The sequence below is a fragment of the Jaculus jaculus genome, chromosome 3 (genome assembly GCF_020740685.1).
Source record: "Jaculus jaculus isolate mJacJac1 chromosome 3, mJacJac1.mat.Y.cur, whole genome shotgun sequence".
NCBI classification, from domain to species: Eukaryota; Metazoa; Chordata; class Mammalia; order Rodentia; family Dipodidae; genus Jaculus; species Jaculus jaculus.
The window spans coordinates 170,675,622-170,695,057 of record NC_059104.1 but is presented as its reverse complement, the minus strand read 5'-3'; the positions used below and the strand labels follow the sequence as shown (position 1 = coordinate 170,695,057).

Sequence of the window (19,436 nt, the reverse complement as noted above, 5' to 3'; positions counted from 1 at the left end):
CCATATGCCACTGTTGTCTTCGCTAAGCATGCCCAACTCTGCACTTAATTTTTATTTTAATATTATTTATTTACGAGCACAGAAGATGAGAGAGAATGGGTACACAAAGGCCTCTTGTCACTGCAAGCAAATTCCAGATGCATGTGCTACTTGTGCATCTGGCTTTATGTGGAAACTGGGGAAGCCAACCCGGGCTGTCAGGTTTTGCAAGCAAGCATCTTAACTGAGTCATCTCTCTAGCCCACTCTGTGTTTAATTCTTATCCAGTGTCATTCATTAAATCAACAAATATTGACTGTCTACAAAATGAGGCCCAGTGTTCTTTCTGGATAGGTAGCTGTTCAGAAAACAGTAAGATCACAGTATATTCCACTCTCATGTTTTTGGTTTAATCTCTTCTGCCAACTCAGGGAGTCCCTGGAGGACAGAAACGACTTCTTTGGATTTTTAAATAAATTGGTCTTTCCATCACTTGCTCACACCTTGTCCCTTACTCTCATCCAGATGTTGGAGAAGTCATCCAACCTAGTAGCATTTATTATCTCTTAAGTCAAGACCATAGAGTTCTGTTAGTTTTTTTGAGGGCTCCTGGAGAATAGAAGGCAGCTGGGGTTTGACTCTGGGTCTGGTAACTTGAACTTCAAGTCTCAGATAACAGCAACAGCTTCAACATCAATAATTAAAAGCAGGTCCAGCCTCCTACTTCACGGTTATTCCTCTCAAGGACTTCCCATCCTGTCTAGCACTCCGATCTTCCCTAAGCAGGAGCCGCTGGCCAAGGTAAGCAGGGTCCTCTGGGTTCTCAAGTACACCACCAGTACATGTCTGCCACTACTCACCTATTCACATCCATTCAAACGCTCCGTTTTAGCATCTCTCCCCTACCAAGGGCCTTACAAGGAGGCCTGAAGGGTCAGATATGGAGGGGAGAATGGGAGAAGAAAGGGAAAACCATCCCCCTATACAGGTGTTGGAGAAGAAAGTTCAGAGGTGAAAAAGTGTGTACTTTGTGGATGTGCATTTACACACTTATGAAGAGAATCCTAAAAAAGCACAGAGAAGGAGGGGAGTACAAAAGAGAGGAGATAGGACTGGAGAACATAAGAGAACCAAGAACCTCCCATTTCCATGGAAGAGGAGACACTATAGTGTATGGGATTGGATGGACTTAAAGTGTGGCTCAGTGGTGGAACATTTGCCTAGCATGTGCAAGATCCTAGGTTCAATCCTTATAACTGCAAGAAAACTGAAAAACAGCCAAGCATAGTGGCGCACACATTCAATCCCAGCACTAGGGAGGCAGAGGTAGGAGGACTGCCTTGTGTTCAAGGTTACCCTGAGACTACATAGTGAATTCAAGGTCAGCCTGGGCTACAGCGAGACCTTACCTTAAAAAACCAAAAAAAGGGGGGGAAAACCCTAAAAACAAAATAGAACTAAAATAAATAAATAATGGTAGTAGTAATGGGTTGTTTTTGAGCAGAGTCTCAGATGTAGCTCATTAGCTTCAAACTGGAGATCTTCCTGCCCTAGTGCTGGGATTACAAGTGTGTGCCCACACACCAGGCATAGGGTTCTGACTCCCTTTTCCTGTGGCACAGCAGTGACAGGGTGAAGTGATTTGACCGCAAAGCTTTTCTCTTTTGCTATGCAGTAATGGGTCAGAAGAGACCAGGCAGATGGAGTATTGGGAGGAAGACATCCCAGGGAAAAACTGAGGAAAGAGATCCCAAAGAAGGGGTAATTTTAAGGACAAAGGGAAATGGGTGAGGACAGGAAGCAATGTGGAGATTGAACCGCTGAACAAGACAGGAATGAGGTGGCTGGGTTGGGGGCCAAAATGGAAGGCAAAGAATCCTTGAAAGTATACAGACTTGAAATTACAACAGTTGTGGATTTAGATCCCAGTTCTGCTGTGTGACTGGGCAAAAGTCTTTCCCAGCCGTGGCTTGTAGATGTGGGCATAATAGTCGCTACTGGTAACGTAACAGCCAGCACAAATGAGAGACAAACGTTAAGTGTGGGTTTCCCTCCCAGCCTCCTTCTACCCCAGGGCTCAGGTAGGAACCATGTCCCCTGCCATCGCGCTGGCATTCCTGCCACTTGTGGTAACATTGCTGGTGCGCTACCGGCACCATTTCCGGCTGCTGGTGCGCACAGTGCTGCTGAGGAGCATCAGAGACTGCCTGTCAGGCCTGCGGATTGAGGAGCGGGCCTTCAGCTATGTGCTCACCCATGCCCTGCCTGGGGACCCAGGTCACATCCTCACCACCCTGGACCACTGGAGCAGCTGCTGCGAGTACCTGAGCCACATGGGGCCTGTCAAAGGTTGGTGTCCCCTTCCCTTGCCTTCTGTTCCAGAAGCATCCCAGGACGGTGATCACTTGCTGCCTTACCGGGTGAACAGGGCAGCTTCAGGATTCATCTTTGGGCCTCTTTTGTACACATCTGGAAACGAGGGGCCCCGACTGCCATTGTCCAGTTGGCATTTATTGCTGCTTGTTTTGTAAGAGGTATTAAGGAAGGAGTAGAGGCCACAGAGGTGAACTAGAGGGATATGCCAGCCTCAAATGGAGCAAACAGAGGAGTGACCGCAGCCCAGAGCTCTGTAGTCATCGGCAGTCACTTATCTCTTCCCTTCCACAGACGCTTCCATATCCAAGTCAGAATAGCTTCTGGGCAGAAGTGCCTCTAGGTCTTATTTTAGAAATTCATCCCTCAAGCCAGGTGTGGTGGATCATGCCTAGAATCCCAGCATTTGAGAGGCTGAGGTGGGAGGATCTTCACGAATTCTAGGCCAGCCTGAGGTACAGACTGCCAGCTCAGCCTGAGCTTAGCGTGAGACGCTACCTCAAACAAAAATTTGGGCTGGAGAGATGGCTTAGCAACTAAGGAGCTTGCCTGCAAAGCCTAAGGACCCTGGTTCGATTCTCCCGAACACATGTAAACCAGCTGCACGAGGTGATGCACGGGCACAAGGTGGCACAAGTGTCCTGTCTGGGGCTTGTTCACAGTGACTAAAGCCCCGCCAGGCCAATTTTCCCTCTCATAAATTAAAAAAAAAAAAATTAGTGGGTCGTGGTGGTGCACACTCTTAATCTGAGCACTCGGGAGACAGAGGTAGGAGGATCACTGAGAGTTCGAGGCTACCCTGAGACTACATAGTGAATTCCATGTCAGCCTGAGCTAGGGTGAGACCCTACCTCAAAAAAAAAAAAAAAAAAAAAAGTTTTAAATAAAAAAAAAAAAGAGGGCTTGCCAGTCTGGAGTTCATTTGCAATGGCTAGAGGCCCTGATGTGCTCATTTTTTTTCTCCCAAATAAGTAAATAAAAATTAAAAAATAAAAAATTCATCAAAGAAAGATATTTGAGGCTGGAAAGATGGCTCAGCACTTAAAGGGCTTGCCTGCAAAGTCCAGTGACCAGGGTTTGATTCCCCAGTGCTGATGTAAAGCCAGATACAAAGTAGCACACACATCTGGAATTCATTTACAGTGGCTAGAGGCCCTGGTGCACACACACACTCTACTTACACATAAATAAAAGTATTTTAAAAAATATTTTTACTTGGGCTGGAGAGATGGCTTAGCGGTTAAGCGCTTGCCTGTGAAGCCTAAGGACCCTGGTTCGAGGCTCGGTTCCCCAGGTCCCACGTTAGCCAGATGCACAAGGGGGCGCACGCGTCTGGAGTTCGTTTGCAGATGCTGGAAGCCCTGGTGCGCCCATTCTCTCTCTCTCTCCGTCTATCTGTCTTTCTCTCTGTGTCTGTCGCTCTCAAATAAGTAATAAAATAAGTAAAATTTACTTGAGAGTGACAGAGAGAGAGAATGGGCACACCAGGGCCTCCAGCCACTGCAAACGAACTCCAGATGTGTGCGCCCCTTTGTGCATCTGGCTAATGTAGGTCCTGGGGAATCGAGCATCCAACTGGGGTCCTTAGGCTTCACAGGCAAGTGCCTAACTGCTAAGCCATCTCTCCAGCCCAAATAAAAGTATTTTTAATGAACCTTTAAATAAGAACTGGGCATGGTGGCACACAACTTCAATCCCAACACTTAGGAGGCACAGACAGGAGGATCACCGTGAGTTTGAGGCCAGTGTGAGACTACATGATGAATTCTAGGTCAGCCTGAGTTATAGTGAGACCCTACCTTGAAAAACAAAGAATAGGGAAAAAAAAAAAAAAAAAGAAGAAATGAAATCTGGAGTGCTTGTGAAACTGGAAGTCTCTCAGAAACCTAGAAGACAGGATGGTTGCCTGGATGCTTTGCCTGGAGGAAGGAACATTTAAACTAAGCCCAGTAAGATTGGTTTCCAGTTGTTAAAGGTGAATAGAAATGGGGTGGGGAAGGGCAAAGTCAGCTTCATATATAAATGCAGCATGGGGACTGGAAAGATGGTTCAGTGGTTAAGGTACTTGCCTGCAAAGTCTAAGGAGCTGGGTTTGGGTTTGATTCCCCAGTACCCATGTAAAGTCAGATGCATAAAGTGGCGCATGCATCTGGAATTCATCTGCAGTGGCTCGGGGGTCCTGGTGTGCCCATTCTCTCTCTTACTATCTTTCTCTCTTAAATAAATAAAATAAATGCAGCAAGGAGTAGTAGCAAAGCATGGGTGATTCTGGGCACAACTGTTTTGAGTGGCTGTGATACAAGCTGTGGTTGAGAAGAGTTCAGAGATACAGCTGGAAAGGTAGGATAGGATCAGCTCTAAGAAAGTTCCTGAATGTCAGGCTAAAATCCTAAGTTCAATCCTAAAAACTTTTAGAACCATGGGAGCTTGGAGCGAGGCATGGTGGCACAGACAATCAGGGTAGAAAGTAGAAGTTCAAAGATTGCCATGAGTTCGAGGCCAGCCTGGGGCTTCAGAGTGAATTCCCGGCTTACCCTACCTCAAAAATAATTAAGTAGAATCATGGGAGCTAGGATTGACCTGGCCAGATCTGCTGGCGTGGTTTTCTAGTGGCTGGTGTGTACACTGGAGGAGGCAGGGGCACAGCGGAGCAGATGGTACTATGATCCTACAGAAATGAGATCTTAGCTGGCTGGGGGCTGAGGTGAGGCAGATGAGCAAGGGTCCTGCGTCCATCTTCCATGACTTCGACAGCAGCCATCTTACCTCACAGGTCAGATTCTGATGCGGCTGGTGGAAGAGAAGACCCCTGCCTGTGTGCTGGAGTTGGGCACCTACTGTGGATACTCTACACTGCTTATTGCTCGTGCCCTGCCCCCTGGAGGCCGGCTTCTCACTGTGGAGCGGGACCCACGCACAGCAGCAGTGGCTGAAAAACTTATTCGCCTGGCTGGCTTCGATGAGCGCAAGGTCAGCCTCCCAAGCCTGATCTCTCTGCCACCCAGGCACTGTTCTAGCCTGGCCTCTGGAGAGACTTCCATCTAGGAAAAAGGAAGCAGGTCCACTTAGGCAACTGGCACCCTTGAGGCTGTGTAGCTCCTACCCTTGTCCCAAATCATCTGCACTTACTTTCTGCAGCTAGAGGAAGCTCTCCAGAGGCCAGCAAAGCTAAGTCCAAATCTTCCCCTGCCTTCTGCCAGCCGTGTGACCTTGGGCAAAGAACATACTCTCTGAATCTTGGCTTCTTCACGGGCACAAACCAGAAATCAAAATACTGATCTTGGCTTCTGGAGTTCTGAGGCTAGAGGAAATATGAGATGCTTGCGGGCCCTTAGGCCAGTGCCCACTATGAAAACAGCCTGATTGTGCTGGAGTCCGGAGTGGGAAAACAATTCTTTCCGCCCTCACCTCCAGCGGCCCTCCCTCACAGGTGGAGCTCATCGCAGGCAGCTCAGAGGAGGTGATCCCACGCCTGCGAGCCCAGCACCAGCTGAGTCGGGCAGAGCTGGTGCTCCTCGCACATCGACCCCGCTATTACCTGCGAGACCTGCAGCTACTGGAAGCTCATGCTCTGCTGCCTGCTGGTGCCACCGTGTTAGCTGACCATGTGCTGTTTCCTGGCGCGCCCCGCTTCCTACAGTATGCCAAGAGCTGTGGCCGGTACCGCTGCCGTCTCCACCACACTAGCCTCCCTGACTTCCCTGCCATCAAGGATGGCATAGCCCAGCTCACCTATGCAGGGCCTGGATGAGGTCCAAGAACGGGGGTATCTTTTGATGTACCCCCACCCCACCCAGGCAAGGACCTCAAAATATCCCCTTTCCCTTCCTGTTTGGGGCCCACTGAGGAGGTTCCCAATTATGCCCCTCTCTTCAGCTTCAATACTGACCTGAAGTGTCCAATTCTGTCAGGCTTCTTGGTCCCACCACATTCCCCTCCTAGAAAGCCAGGAACTGACAGCAAGAAACCTACGCTCTCAACCTAGCTCTGACCCCAATAGAGTTCACTCTCAACACTAAGGCAGCTGGCTGGGCGACCCAGACCCACAGGGCCTTCCAGCTGTGGGCCTCAGGCAGCCTCCCCTCTGCAGCCCATGCCATTCTGGGTGGGACTGGAGGAAGTTGCAGACAGTGAAAGGTCCCACAGGAGTGGCTGGATGCAAGCTGGGCCAGAGGAAATGTCAAAGGAGATGAGCCCAGGCTCCCCAACTCTGGCCAACCTGGCCCATCAGGTGTGTTTGATATCCCTTGAGGTCCTCCTCCCCAAAGCCCAAGAGGGGATGCTGCCCTCCTCTAGGTCCCACCAACAAGCAGAGAATAGACTTGGAGGGAAAGAATCAGTCCTGTGTCTTTATTAAAGAGGGTTAGAAAGGTAGCAGACCTGACAACCAAAGACTGAGGTACTGGCCAGGAAAGTGCGGTGGGCTTAGGCTCAAGGGCAGACTGGTGGCCTAGGAGGGGCCAAGGAGACCGTGTCCTGGCAGTAGCTGAGGAAGTGCCCAAAAAGCTTTAGGCACTTCAGCCACCAGCTGCTTCTGCTGGCTGAGGGTTGAGGCTGTGGAGTCAGGGTAGGTTAAGATTGGCCTGGAATCAACCTGTGGCCATCTTGCCTTGTCTACCTAGATCATCCACTGGTCCTGATCCTGTTCGTTGCCTTCCATGTCCACCTGGAGAGGAGGCTGGGTGTGGGTGGGGAGGGGTCTCAGCCAGCCTCAGCCCCAGGTCCTGCCCCTGTGTAGAGCCAGGGTTTGCATATCCCTTGGCCATCACTTAGACTAGGGGCAGGAGCCCAGGGACCAAGGCCTCCACTACACCCCGCCTACCTCGTTGACCTCTCCATCATCGGCTGACTCATTATAGTCATTCATCTCGTCCATATCCTGCATGTCCTCATCATCCTCTGAATCCTCTTCACTGTCTTCATCGTCTTCATCATCCTCCTCTTCCTCGTCGTCATAGTGCTGGTAGGGTAGGAGACAGCTTGTAGGCCCGGTAGGGCTACCTGGACCAGTTCAAGAGCTGGTCCACTTACAGCCTCCCTCCCCTGGACCCTGTCCCCTGAGTGTGGCGAGCTGGGGAGAGACCTGCAAGAAGTCAGTGCTACTCCCGGGGCCTGTGCCCTCAACTCCCCTTTCTGGTCTCTACATAGATTCCAAACCACAGTGGCATTGTGTTAGAAGCAGGACCCTCACAAGCACAGCTGAACCTTGCTCTACTAGGTCTCAACCAGGCCCCACCCGCGGGAGCCACTCACCTCTGAGGCTGGCTTGCCAATGGGTACCAGGTTGTTGTCTTTCTCTGCGATGCTTTGGAGCTGTGGGCATACAGAGATGGAGAACAGGGCGAGGGCCCAAGCAGCGCAGGTCAGAAACATAGGGCTAGCTTACTCTAGTCCCAGAGACCAACCAATGTTGGAGAGAAGCTTCCTGCCAGTTCTCAGGAAGATTCAATCCCCCTTTTTTCCTATAGTCTGGTACTTATGAAGTTGATGGGATGACTTAAGCTCTCTGGGCCTTAGCTTCTTCAATTATAGTTAGGGTGAACTAAAAGAGCCTAGAATATGGCATCTTCTAGGTCCTCAGTAAAAATGGTTAAATTGCCGGCATGGTGGCACATGCCTTTAATCCCAGCACTTGAGAGGTAGAGGTTAGGAGGATCACCATGAATTCGAGGCCACCTTGAGACTGCATAGTGAATCCCAGGTCAGCCTGGACTAGAGTGAGACCCTACCTTGAAAAACCAAAATAAGGCTGGAGAGATGGCTTAGCGGTTAAGCGCTTGCCTGTGAAGCCTAAGGACCCCGGTTCGAGGCTCGGTTCCCCAGGTCCCACGTTAGCCAGATGCACAAGAGGGCGCATGCGTCTGGAGTTCGTTTGCAGAGGCTGGAAGCCCTGGTGCGCCCATTCTCTCACTCTCCATCTGTCTTTCTCTCTATGTCTGTCACTCTGAAATAAATAAATAATTTTTAAAAAAATAAATAAAAAATAAAAAAAGGGCTGGAGAGATGGCTTAGCAGTTAAGCGCTTGCCTGTGAAGCCTAAGGACCCCGGTTCGAGGCTCGGTTCCCCAGGTCCCACGTTAGCCAGATGCACAAGGGGGCGCACGTGTCTGGAGTTCGTTTGCAGAGGCTGGAAGCCCTGGTGTGCCCATTCTCTCTTTCTCTCCTCTATCTGTCTTTCTCTCTGTGTCTGTTGCTCTCAAATAAATAAATAAAAATTAAAAAAAAATAATAAATAAATAAATTAAAATAAATAAATGTTAATTAAAATAATTAGTGCCCGTAGGCTGGGGAAGAGTGTAGGCTGAATGTTAGAAGCCAGAGCTCTACTCTAGCCCAAGTCCCTCGGGCCCCCAGCAAGTGAGGGTGCGGCAAAGATGAGAACCTTGGCTCCAGGCTGCTGGCCTGACCATGCCCAGCTCAAAGCAAACCACTCTTCTAGGCAGGTCTCCAGAAAGAGGCTGGGTTGGGCTGAGGGAGGTCCGCACTCACCCAAGCCTGATGTTGCTGTTCCTGCTGCTGCAGCTCTGTCTCCTCCACACAGGGCCGATCCAGATTAAACCACAGTGTCTCAGTCACACGGGGGAAGAGTGACGGGAACAAGGTGGACATGGCTCCTAGACTGGGGGAAAGAGTCAAGGGAACACATTTTGTTTTTTATTCAGTTATAATTAGACTTAAGGAAGGGGTGAAGTGGGGAGTAGCAGGGAGGCAGCCCTTCCTCTGGAAATCAAACAGACCCGGATTTGAGTCCTGACTCCACCACTTACTAGCTGTTTGAGCTTGGCCAGTACACTTCTACCCTTAACCTCCCTGGCCCCGTTTCCTCATCTGTAAAATGAGGATAACAACAATCATACCTCCCTCAAAATTATTCCGATAATTAAGTGATATAACAGATAAAGTTGCAGGCTAATCAAGGAGAGAAGAGGCTGGGAGCCAGAGGTGGAGGCTGGTATGAAATTATACTAGAGCTAGCAGGGCTATGGTGAAATTAAATTTTTTTTGTATTTAAAAAATTTTTTTTTAATTTTTTATTAACAACTTCCATGATTATAAAAAATACCCCATGGTGATACCCTCCCTCCCCCCCTCCACTTACCCCTTTGAAACTCCACTCTCCATCATACCCCCTCCCCATCTCAGTCTCTCTTTTATTTTTGATGCCTTGATCTTTTCCTCCTCTTATGAAGGTCTTATGCAGGTAGTATCAAGCACTGTGAGGTCATGGATATCCAGGCCATTTTGGGTCTGGAGGGAGCATGTTGTATGGAGTCCTGCCCTTCCTTTGGCTCTTACATTCTTTCGGCCACCTCTTCCGCATTAGACCCTAGCCTTGGAAGGTGTGATAAAGCTATTGCAGTACTGAGCCCTGTGGTCATTTCTTTCCATCACCATGATACCTTCTGGGTTGTCCCAAGGGGTGAAATTAATTTTTGCTCCTCTATGATGAATCATACCACACATACTTAGCGTAAAAATTTTGGGGACACTAACTACCACCTTTGGGACCACAGAAGTTGCATCACTGCAAGGAGAGAGGCACAACTAGATGGATAAACAAAGAGAAGAGTGAATGGACACAGTAACATGTAGAACCAGGAAGAGCTTTGCTGACTAGGAAGACTGCAAAGGACCTGAATTAAAACCCTCAGCTCAGAACCGGGGGTGGTGGCACACACCTTTAATCCCAGCACTGGGGAGGCTGAGGTTAGGAGAATCACCAGTTCAAGACCAGCCTGAGACTACACAGTCAATTCCAGGTCAGCCTGGGCTACAGTGAGACCCTACCTTCAAAAGCCAAAAAATAAAATAGGGCTGGAAAGATGACTTAGTGGTTAAGGTGCTTGCCTGCAAAGCCAAAGGACCCAGGTTTTTTTTTTTAATATAGTTTAATGTATTTTAATAGGACCCAGGTTTTATTCCCCAGGACCCACGAAAGCCATATGCACAAGGGCTGCAGAGTGAACCCACCCTGTTTTGTATGTTTGTAGTTCTCCCCCTACCCACAGTAAAAATGTCAGCTCTGAGGCTGGAGGGATGGCTTAGCTGTTAAGGCATTTGTCTGCAAAGCTAAAGGACCCAGGTTCAATTCCCCAGGACCCATGTAAGCCAGATGCACAAGGGGGCACACGTGTCTGGAGTTTGTTTGCAGTAGCTGGAGGCCTGGCCTGCCCACTCACTCACTCCTTTCTCTATGTTAAATAAATAAATAAAAATAAAATTAAAAAAAAAATTTTAAAGGTAGTTCTAGCCGGGAAATTGGCTCAAAAGTTAAAAGTGCTTGCTTGCAAAGCCTGCCTGTGGGATTTAATTCCCAATTAAGATACGTAAACCAGATGCAAAAAGTGCTCAAGGAAGCTGGGTGTGGTGTCACACCTGTAATCCCAGCACTCAGGAGGCAGAAGCCGGAGGATCATCCTGAGTTTGAGGCCACCCTGAGAATACATAGTGAATTCCAGGTCAGCCTGGACCAGAGTGAGACCCTACCTCGATAAAACAAAACCAAACGAAAAAACAAAACAAAAAAGGACGGGTCAGTGGCTAAAGGCGCTTGCTTGCAAAACTTGATGGCCGGGGTTCCAATCCCCAGTACCCACTTAAAGCTAGATGTACAGGGTAGCACATTCAGTGACAGAATGTCCTGCCGCCGGTTTCCTATCCCTCTCTGCAAACAAACAAATAAATAAAATTTAAAATGATCCAATCATCTGGCACACACGCGCATGCAAATAAATAAAAAATAAATACTTGGCCGGGTGTGGCGACACATGCCTTTAATCCTACACTTGGGAGGCAGAAGAGGATCACCATGAGTTTGAGGCCACCCTGAGACTACATTGTGAATTCAGGGTCAGCCTGGACTTGGGTGAAACTCTACCTAAAAAAAAAGGAAGCAGACATAGGAGGACTGCCGAGTTCAAGGCCAGCCTGAGAATACAGAATGAGCCCTTACCTCGGAAAACAAAACAGAGAGGAAAAATGGGGAGGGTGGAGAAAGCGCTTGCCTGCAAAGCCAAAGGACCTGAGTTCAATTCCCCAGTACCAAATGTACGAGGGGCCGCATGCATCTGCAGTTCGTTTGCAGTTAGAAGCCCTAGCACGCCCATTCTCTGTATCTCCTCTCTCTCTCTCTCTGCTTGCAAAACAAAAACAAAACAAAACAAAAAAAAACAATAAAACAAAACTATTTAAAAAAAAATGGGCTCCAGCGATAGGCAAGGACTGGCTTTAGATCACACATTGGGCCGGGGTCTCAGAACTCGCACAGGGAAGTGATCGAGGGCCGGCACTGAAGGAAAGAAGGGAAGAAAACGATCGAGGTCCAGCCTTTTTTCTAACTCTAACTTGCACGGCTGACCCAGGTCCAGACACTGCCCAACCCGAGCAACCGGGCAAACAGCGTCGGCCCGCATCCCGGAAGTCCCGCCAGGCCGCGTTCTGGGATTGCAAAACCCACGGCAGCGCTCGGGACCGTGATGACCGAGGCGCTGGCCAACCGGAAGGAGACAGGGGCGGGACCCCGACGCGAGTTTGTCCTTATAGGGTTGCTAACAGCGCCAGGAGCGGGGCCCGGGTACAGCCAATGAGCGGACAGAAATGCTAGGTGACAGGAAGTACCACCAATGAACGACGGGTCTGCCGCGCCGGGTGGGGCTTGGCCTCGAGGAAGCAGCCAATGAGCAGGCGTCCTCCGAGGGTTACGGAGCGGAACATGGGGCTCCGGGGAGGCGAGTCAAAGGAACTGGGCCTCTTTGGGGACAGGAAGAAAGAAGGCGAGAGGGGAGATCGCCGCAGCCTCGCTTCTGTACTCACCGCGCCGGGAGGCGGCAGCCGGCGGCGACCCGGAAGCGCTTCACCTGGCCGGAGCGGAAGAACCCACCAGAATCCGGGATCCACTGAACGCATGCGTCCTTCGTGCTCTTTTGTTGCCTGCTCCAGCCACCAGACCGGAAGTGACGCGACACACCTTAGTCACGAACTGGTGGGGGCGGGGGGAGAGAATGGATTTGTCGGCCCTACCTATTGTGGGCGACGCCTCCAGTCGTGGCCAATGGGTTTCACGAGGCCGGCTGCCACCCTGCTGCCTTGGCGCGTACCCCACTCCGCCCCAAGTCCGTATTAATCTATATAGTTTTTTTGTTGTGTGTGTGTTTCGAGGTAGGGTCTCGCTCTAGCCCAGGTTGGCCTGGAACGCAGATCCTCTTTCTACCTCTGCCTCCCCAGTGATGGAATTATTAAAGGTATATTTCTACTCCCCCAGCACAACATAAGATTTTTGTAGTTGTAGGTTTTTGTTTTTTATTTCGAGGTCCGGTCTCACTCTAGCCCAGGCTGACCTGGAATTCACTACCTAGTCTCAGAGTTGCCTCGAACTCACGGTGATCCTCCTACCTCTTCTGCCTCCAGAGTGCTGGGTTGAAAGGCAATCGCCACCACGCCCTGCTACAACATAAGATTCTTGCGAGCAGAGACTACATGGTTTCTCTGTCCCTAGAGCCCATCCTGACCTTATTCTGGATATCTCATTTCTTCTTTCCATGATCAGTATTCCCAGCTATCTCTTCTCTGCTTTTTTTGTTTTGTTTCGTTTTGTTTTGTTTTTTCAAGGTAGTGTCTCCCTCTACCCCAAGCTGATACGGAACTCACTATATAGTCTCAGGTTCAGGGTGGCCTCCCAGCGATCCTCCTACCTCTGCCTACTAAATGCTGGGATGAAAGGCGTGTGCCACTGTGTCAGGTTCAGCCTTTGACTATATCCTTCCTAACAGCTCTGCATTCCTGGTAATTCCCCAGTCACTCTGAATCTCTTTCTAAGGGCCTCAGCCGTTTCCACAAATCATAGTGACTAATTAGCTGGTGACATTTATGGAGTGTCAACTAGGTTCCAGATACCTTGTTAGGCTCTGGGAACAGAGAAGTGGGAAAAAAAAAATCCTTCCCTGGAGAAAAATGCAGTCTATGGAGGACTAAGAGAATGTGCATGGTAAATGTTCAAATTACTGTATGTTGGGGCTGGAGAAACGGCTCATCAGTAAAAGGTACTTGCTTGCAAGGCCTGCGAGCCCCTGTTCCCTACCCACCCATGTCAAGCTGAACAGGCATTGTTTATAGCAGCAAGAGATCCTGGCATGCCCCCTCCACACAAATTAAATTAAATTAAAATTTTAGCCCAGAGTGATGGCACATGCCATACCAACACTAGGAGGGAGGAAGATAGGAGGATTGCTATGAGTTCTAGGCCAACCTGAGGCTACATAATGAATTCCAGGTCAGCCTAGGTTAGAGGAAAACCCTACCTCAAAAAAAAAAAATAAATAAATTAAGGGCTGGAGAGATGGCTTAGGTGTTAAGACTCTTGCCTGCAAAGCCAAAGGACCCAGGTTCAATTCCCCAGGACCCATGTAAGCCAGATGTACAAGGTGACCCAGGCATCTGGAATTCGTTTGCAGTTAGGTAGAGGCCCTGGTGCACCCATTCTCTACCTATCTATCCCCTCTTCAAGTAAATGAATAGGGTTTGCTGGGCGTGGTGGCACGCGCCTTTAATCCCAGCACTTGGGAGGCAGAGGTAGGAGGATCGCCATGAGTTTGAGGCCATCCTGAGACAACATAGTGAATTCCAGGTCAGTCTAAGCTTCAGTGAGACCCTACCTCGAAAAAACAAACAAACCAAAAATAAATAAATAAATAGGATTTGCAGTGGCTGAAGACCCTGGCATGCCCATTCTCTATCTGCCTGTCTCTCAAATAAATAATAAAATTAAATAAATGAAAAAGAAAAGTTTTTAGGGCTGAAGGGATGGCTTAGTGGTTAAGGCATTTACCTGCAAAGCCAAAGGACCCAGGTTCTATTCCCCAGGACCCACATTAGCCAGATGCACAAGGGGGCGCTCGCATCTGGGGTTCGTTTGCAGTGGCCGGAGACCCTGGCGTGCCCATTTTCTCCCTCTCTGTCTCTCTCTCTCCCTTCTTTCTCTGTCAAATAAATAAAATATTTTAATAAAAAAAGAAAAGTTTTTTTTTTAATTTTTATTAACATTTTCCATGATTATAAAATATATCCCATGGTAATTCCCTCCTTCCCCACCCCCACACTTTCCCGTTTGAAATTCCATTCTCCATCATATTACCTCCCCAATACAATCATTGTAATTACATATATACAATATCAACCTATTAAGTATCCTCCTCCCTTCCTTTCTCCACCCTTTATGTCTCCTTTTCAACTTACTGGCCTCTGCTACTAAGTATTTTCATTCTCACGCAGAAGCCCAGTCATCTGTAGTTAGGATCCACATATGAGAGAGAACATGTGGCGCTTGGCTTTCTGGGCCTGGGTTACCTCACTTAGTATAATACTTTCCAGGTCCATCCATTTTTCTGCAAATTTCATAACTTCATTTTTCTTTACCGCTGAGTAGAACTCCATTGTATAAATGTACCACATCTTCATTATCCACTCATCTGTTGAGGGACATCTAGGCTGGTTCCATTTCCCAGCTATTATAAATTGAGCAGCAATAAACATGGTTGAGCATGTACTTCTAAGGAAATGAGATGAGTCCTTTGGATATATGCCTAGGAGCGCTATAGCTGGGTCATATGGTAGATCAATCTCTAGCTGCTTTAGGAACCTCCACACTGTTTTCCACAATGGCTGGACCAGATTGCATTCCCACCAGCAGTGCAGAAGGGTTCCTTTTTTTCCACATCCCCGCCAACATTTATGATCATTTGTTTTCATGATGGTGGCCAATCTGCCTAATATATGGTCTATTTTAGAGAATGTTCCATGTGCTGCTGAAAAGAATGTATATTCTGCAGCCTTTGGATGAAATGTCCTGTATATATTAATCCTCTATCAGATATATAGCTGGCGAAGATTTTTTCCCATTCTGTAGGTTGCCTCTTTGCTTTTTTCACTGTGTAAAAGAAAAGTTTTTAAAAATTTAAATATCAATGTAGGTCTAGGGGAGGAGTTGGCTCAGTGGTTAAAGGCCCATGTTTGCAAAGCCTGATGGCCCAAATTCAGTTCTCTAGTACACCCATAAAGCCAGATGCACAAAGTGGTACATGCATCTGGAGTTCATTTGTGGTGGCAGGAGGTCCTGGCAAGCCCATTCTCTCTGTCTGTGTCTTTCTGTCTCTCAAATAAATAAATAAAACATTAAATAAAATAGGTATCAATATGTGTGAAGAATGTTATAAAAGCACAGAGGGGAATGAAGAGACAAATGGGTTCTGGACAAACAATTTACACTTTTATCCAGAGAAGGAAACGGGCTTTGAGGGCTATGGAGTTAATTCTATTGGTAGACAAGTAGGAGAAAGGGATTCAAAAGGAGCACACATATTCAAGGGTAGAGATCATAAGCCAGTTAGGAGCACTGAGAGTCCACGTGGGCAGAACAAGATACATGAGGATAGAGAAATAACATTTAGGAACCCAGAACTCAGATGGGGATGGCATTGACGGTGTTGACGTGAATTGGATGGGAAGCTGGCATGGGGTCTTACCTTGGCTCTGCGATGGAAAAGGGAATGCTGTAAATACATGTTACCTGGGGCTGAGGGTGAGGTAACTTGCAAATGTTATGGTATTCATAATACCAGGCCATCTGCTTAACCTTTTATTTTCTTTGCCTTTGTAGCTAGGCTTGTGACTGTTGTCACGTAGAGTTGTTTAGCAATTTGTCCCTACAAGCCCTGACCAGATGTAACTGGGGGCCGCACTGTCAAGTTCCCGGCTCGCGGGGTAGTCCTGGCCAGAAATAAATGCCTCTATTCGTATCACATTCGTGTCGGACAGGTGAATCTCTGAGTGACTCCAGACCCAGTACAGTTCTATTGCTAGCTTTCTGTGGACTTCAGGTAGATGCTTCCCTGCCCCTCAGTTTTCTAATTTCTTTCTTTTTTTTTTTTTAAATTTTTTTTGCTATTTTTATTTATTTATTTGAGAGCAACAGAGAGAGAGATAGAGATAGAGAGAGAGAGAGAGACAGAATGGGCACGCCAGAGCCTCCAGCCACTGCAAACAAACTCCACATGCATGTGTCTCCTTGTGCAGCTGGCTAACGTGGGTCCTGGGGAATTGAGCCTCAAAGCAGGGTCCTTAGGCTTCACAGGCAAATGCTTAACCGCTAAGCCATCTCTCTAGCCTTTTTTGTTTTGTTTTGTTTTGTTTTGTTTTTTAAGGTCTCAAGGTAGAGTTTCCTTCTAGCTCAGATTGACTTGGAATTCACTCTGTAGTCTCAAGGTGGCCTCCAACTCATGGTGATCTTCCTATCTCTGCCTCCCGAGTGGGATTAAAAGATGTGTGCAGTCGGGCATGGTGGTACACGTCTTTAATCCCAGCACTCAGGAAGCAGAGGTAGGAGGATCATCGCCATGAGTTCGAGGCCACCCTGAGACTACAGAGTGAATTCCAGATCAGCCTGCACCAGAGTGAGACTCTACCTACTCAAAAAACAAAAACAAAAACAAACAAACAAAGGCGTAAGCCAACACACCCAGCCTACAAAGCTTTCTTATGGACCACTCTGATGGTGAAGACCCCCAGAGGAATCAGACCTGAGTCCTCATCCCCTAACAGTCCCCAGTCCTGTCTAGAGGCACAGAGCTAATCACTGGGCCTTTGCGGGAAGGTCTCTGTATGGTTCGTTCCTATTTCCTCAGCACCTGCAGGGTAGCTACTCAAGTTTGCTTCCTATGCTGCAATGATTTACTATCCCATTGGTTCAAGTGTTGGTGTTCGTTCACTCATGTTCACCAGTTCATGTGATGAATGCTGTAATGGAGATCAGGAAAAGAGAAAAGTTAGCTGGGTGTGGTGGTTCACACCTTTAATCCCAGCACTCAGGAGGCAGAGGTAGGTGAATCACCGTGAGTTCGAGGCCACCCTGAGACTCCATAGTCAACCTGGGCCAGAGTGAGACCCTAAGTGGAAGCATTGAGAAGGGCAACATGTGGGAGGGAGGTGGAGAAGGCTCCTCAGAGACGAGACCTAAGGATAGAGGGGTCAGGAGAGGACATTCCAGTCAAGAGGACACAAGTCCTGAGCGATGTGGTATACTGGTGAGCGGCATTGACTGAGGCCCTTCTGTGTGGTTACCATGGCAATGGGCCCTGTAAGAGAAATAGGACCAAGATGGTGCCCTGCCTTCAAAATATGGCATGAAATCTTGTGAGAGAATGAGGATAGAGTATGGTGGCGCACACCTTTAATCCCAGCACTTGGGAGGCAGAGGTAGGAGGATCGCTGTGAGTTCGAGGCCACCCTGAGACTACAGAGTGAATTCCAGGTCAGCCTGGGCTAGAGTGAGACCCTACCTCAAAAAACCAATATATATATGTGTGTGTGTGTGAGAGAGAGAGAGAGAGAGCAAGACACAAATACACACACACACACAAACACAGACTAAGTATATAGATGGATACTCCAAGGTCTCTTGACATTGCAAACTCTAGATGTATGCCCCACTTTGTGTGTTTGGGGAATTGAACCAGGCCTGCAGACTTTGCAAATAAATACTTTCAACTGTCATCTTCTCAGCCAGAGAAAGGCTTTCTTGAGCAGGGGAGATTTCAGCTCAGCCAATCAGAGAAAAGGAGGGGAGAGGCAGCCTTCCAGAGGGGAGAGGACTGGGCAGGACGCGGCTGTGGGGCAGTGAGGGAATGCTGAGTTGGAACAGCAATGTGAGGATGGATGGCGTAGGGAGCGGGGGAGGTTAACACGGAGTGTAGGAGTGCATCTTAGTTTAGGAATAAAGTTTCATCCCGGGCTTTAATCCCAGCACTCAAAAAACAAGGGGGCTGGAGAGGTGGCCTAGTGGTTAAGCACTTGCCTGTGAAGCCTAAGGACCCTGGTTCGAGGCTCAATTCCCCAGTACCCACATAAGCTAGATGCACAAGGTGGCACATGTATCTGGAGTTCATTTGCAGTGGCTGGAGGCCCTGGTGTGCCCATCCTCTCTCTCACTCTTTCTCTCCCTGTTGCTCTCAAATAAAAAAAAGTTTAAAAAAACAAAACAAGACAAAACAAAAATTATTTGAGAGAAAGAAGAAAAGGAATAAACTTCTTTTTACCTCATGGTCATTGACCACCTCATTTATTTTGCCATTGAGGACTGTCTGGACTTATGTTTAAAATGAATGGATAAATTAGGAAGAATCTGTATGGATTCTTTTCCGATTCCCTAGCATGCAAGAACCAGGAAGGGAGCTCCTGTTAGGTCCCTATTTACATGGTGGGTTTGCATATATTTGTTTACCACAGCTAAGGTTTTCTCTGCCCACAGCAAGGTACAAAACAAATGGGAAGAGAGGCCATCCCTCTGAAGAGACACAAACTTACGTAAATACAACATCACAATCACACAGGGATGGTAGGCAGGCAGAACGCAAGCTCCCCAAAGATGTCTGAGTCCCAGTCCTGGACCATGTGAGCATGTTAGTTTATACCACAAAAGAGATTTTGTAGGGCTGTGGCTATGGCTCAGTTGGTAGACTGTTTGTCTAGTCTGCACAAATCCCTGGATTCCCAGCACTGTGATGGTGCATACCTTTAATCCCAACACTTTGGAGGCTGAGGTAGGAAGATTATTGTGAGTTCAAGGCCAGCCTGGGGCTACAAAGTGAGTGTCATATTAGCCTGGGCTACAGTAAGAACTTTCCTTGGGGGGAAAAAAAAAGCCAGAAAGAAAGATAAACGAGAGAAGAAACAAGAGGCCTGTAGTTTGGCATGGTAACATACAGGTGAGTAATCCCAATTTGTAGGAGGCTGAGGCAGGAGGAGAGCCATCAATTTAAGGCCATTCTGGGCTATATGTCAAGATGCCTCAGAAACAAACAAAGAGGGCTAGAGAGATGGCTTTCCATTAAGGTGCTTGCCTGCAAAGCCAAAGAACCTGGGCTTGATTCCCCAGGGCCCATGTAAGCCAGATGCACAAGGTGGCGCATGCATCTACAGTTCATTTCCAATGGCTAGAGGCCCTTGGTGCACCCATTCTCTCTCTCTACTCTCTCTCTTTCTCTTTCTCTCTGCCTCTTTCTCTCTCAAATAAATAAATTAGGGCTGGAGAGATA

General features: G+C 48.1%; 2 protein-coding genes across 4 annotated transcripts; one reads left to right on the top strand and one right to left on the bottom strand.

The window, feature by feature from the left end:
• The first annotated feature begins 229 nt into the window (after positions 1-229).
• Tomt (transmembrane O-methyltransferase) lies at positions 230-6,764 on the top strand. Of its 2 annotated transcripts, XM_045144787.1 has the most exons (4): positions 230-780; positions 2,038-2,328; positions 5,126-5,322; positions 5,783-6,764. In XM_045144787.1, exons 2-4 carry the CDS (start codon positions 2,070-2,072, stop codon positions 6,101-6,103), a joined length of 777 nt encoding a protein of 258 aa, XP_045000722.1. In that variant the 5' UTR covers positions 230-780; positions 2,038-2,069; the 3' UTR covers positions 6,104-6,764.
• On the bottom strand, positions 6,675-12,306 carry Anapc15 (anaphase promoting complex subunit 15). Of its 2 annotated transcripts, XM_012950819.2 has the most exons (5): positions 12,166-12,306; positions 8,842-8,971; positions 7,606-7,665; positions 7,175-7,312; positions 6,675-7,018 (listed from the first exon to the last, which is right to left on the bottom strand). In XM_012950819.2, exons 2-5 carry the CDS (start codon positions 8,959-8,961, stop codon positions 6,971-6,973), a joined length of 366 nt encoding a protein of 121 aa, XP_012806273.1. In that variant the 5' UTR covers positions 8,962-8,971; positions 12,166-12,306; the 3' UTR covers positions 6,675-6,970. The 2 variants fall into 2 exon arrangements, with proteins under 2 accessions (XP_012806273.1, XP_012806267.1); XM_012950813.2 differs by lacking the exon at positions 12,166-12,306 and having other exon boundaries at positions 6,675-7,030.
• Between the last annotated feature and the right edge of the window lie 7,130 nt (positions 12,307-19,436).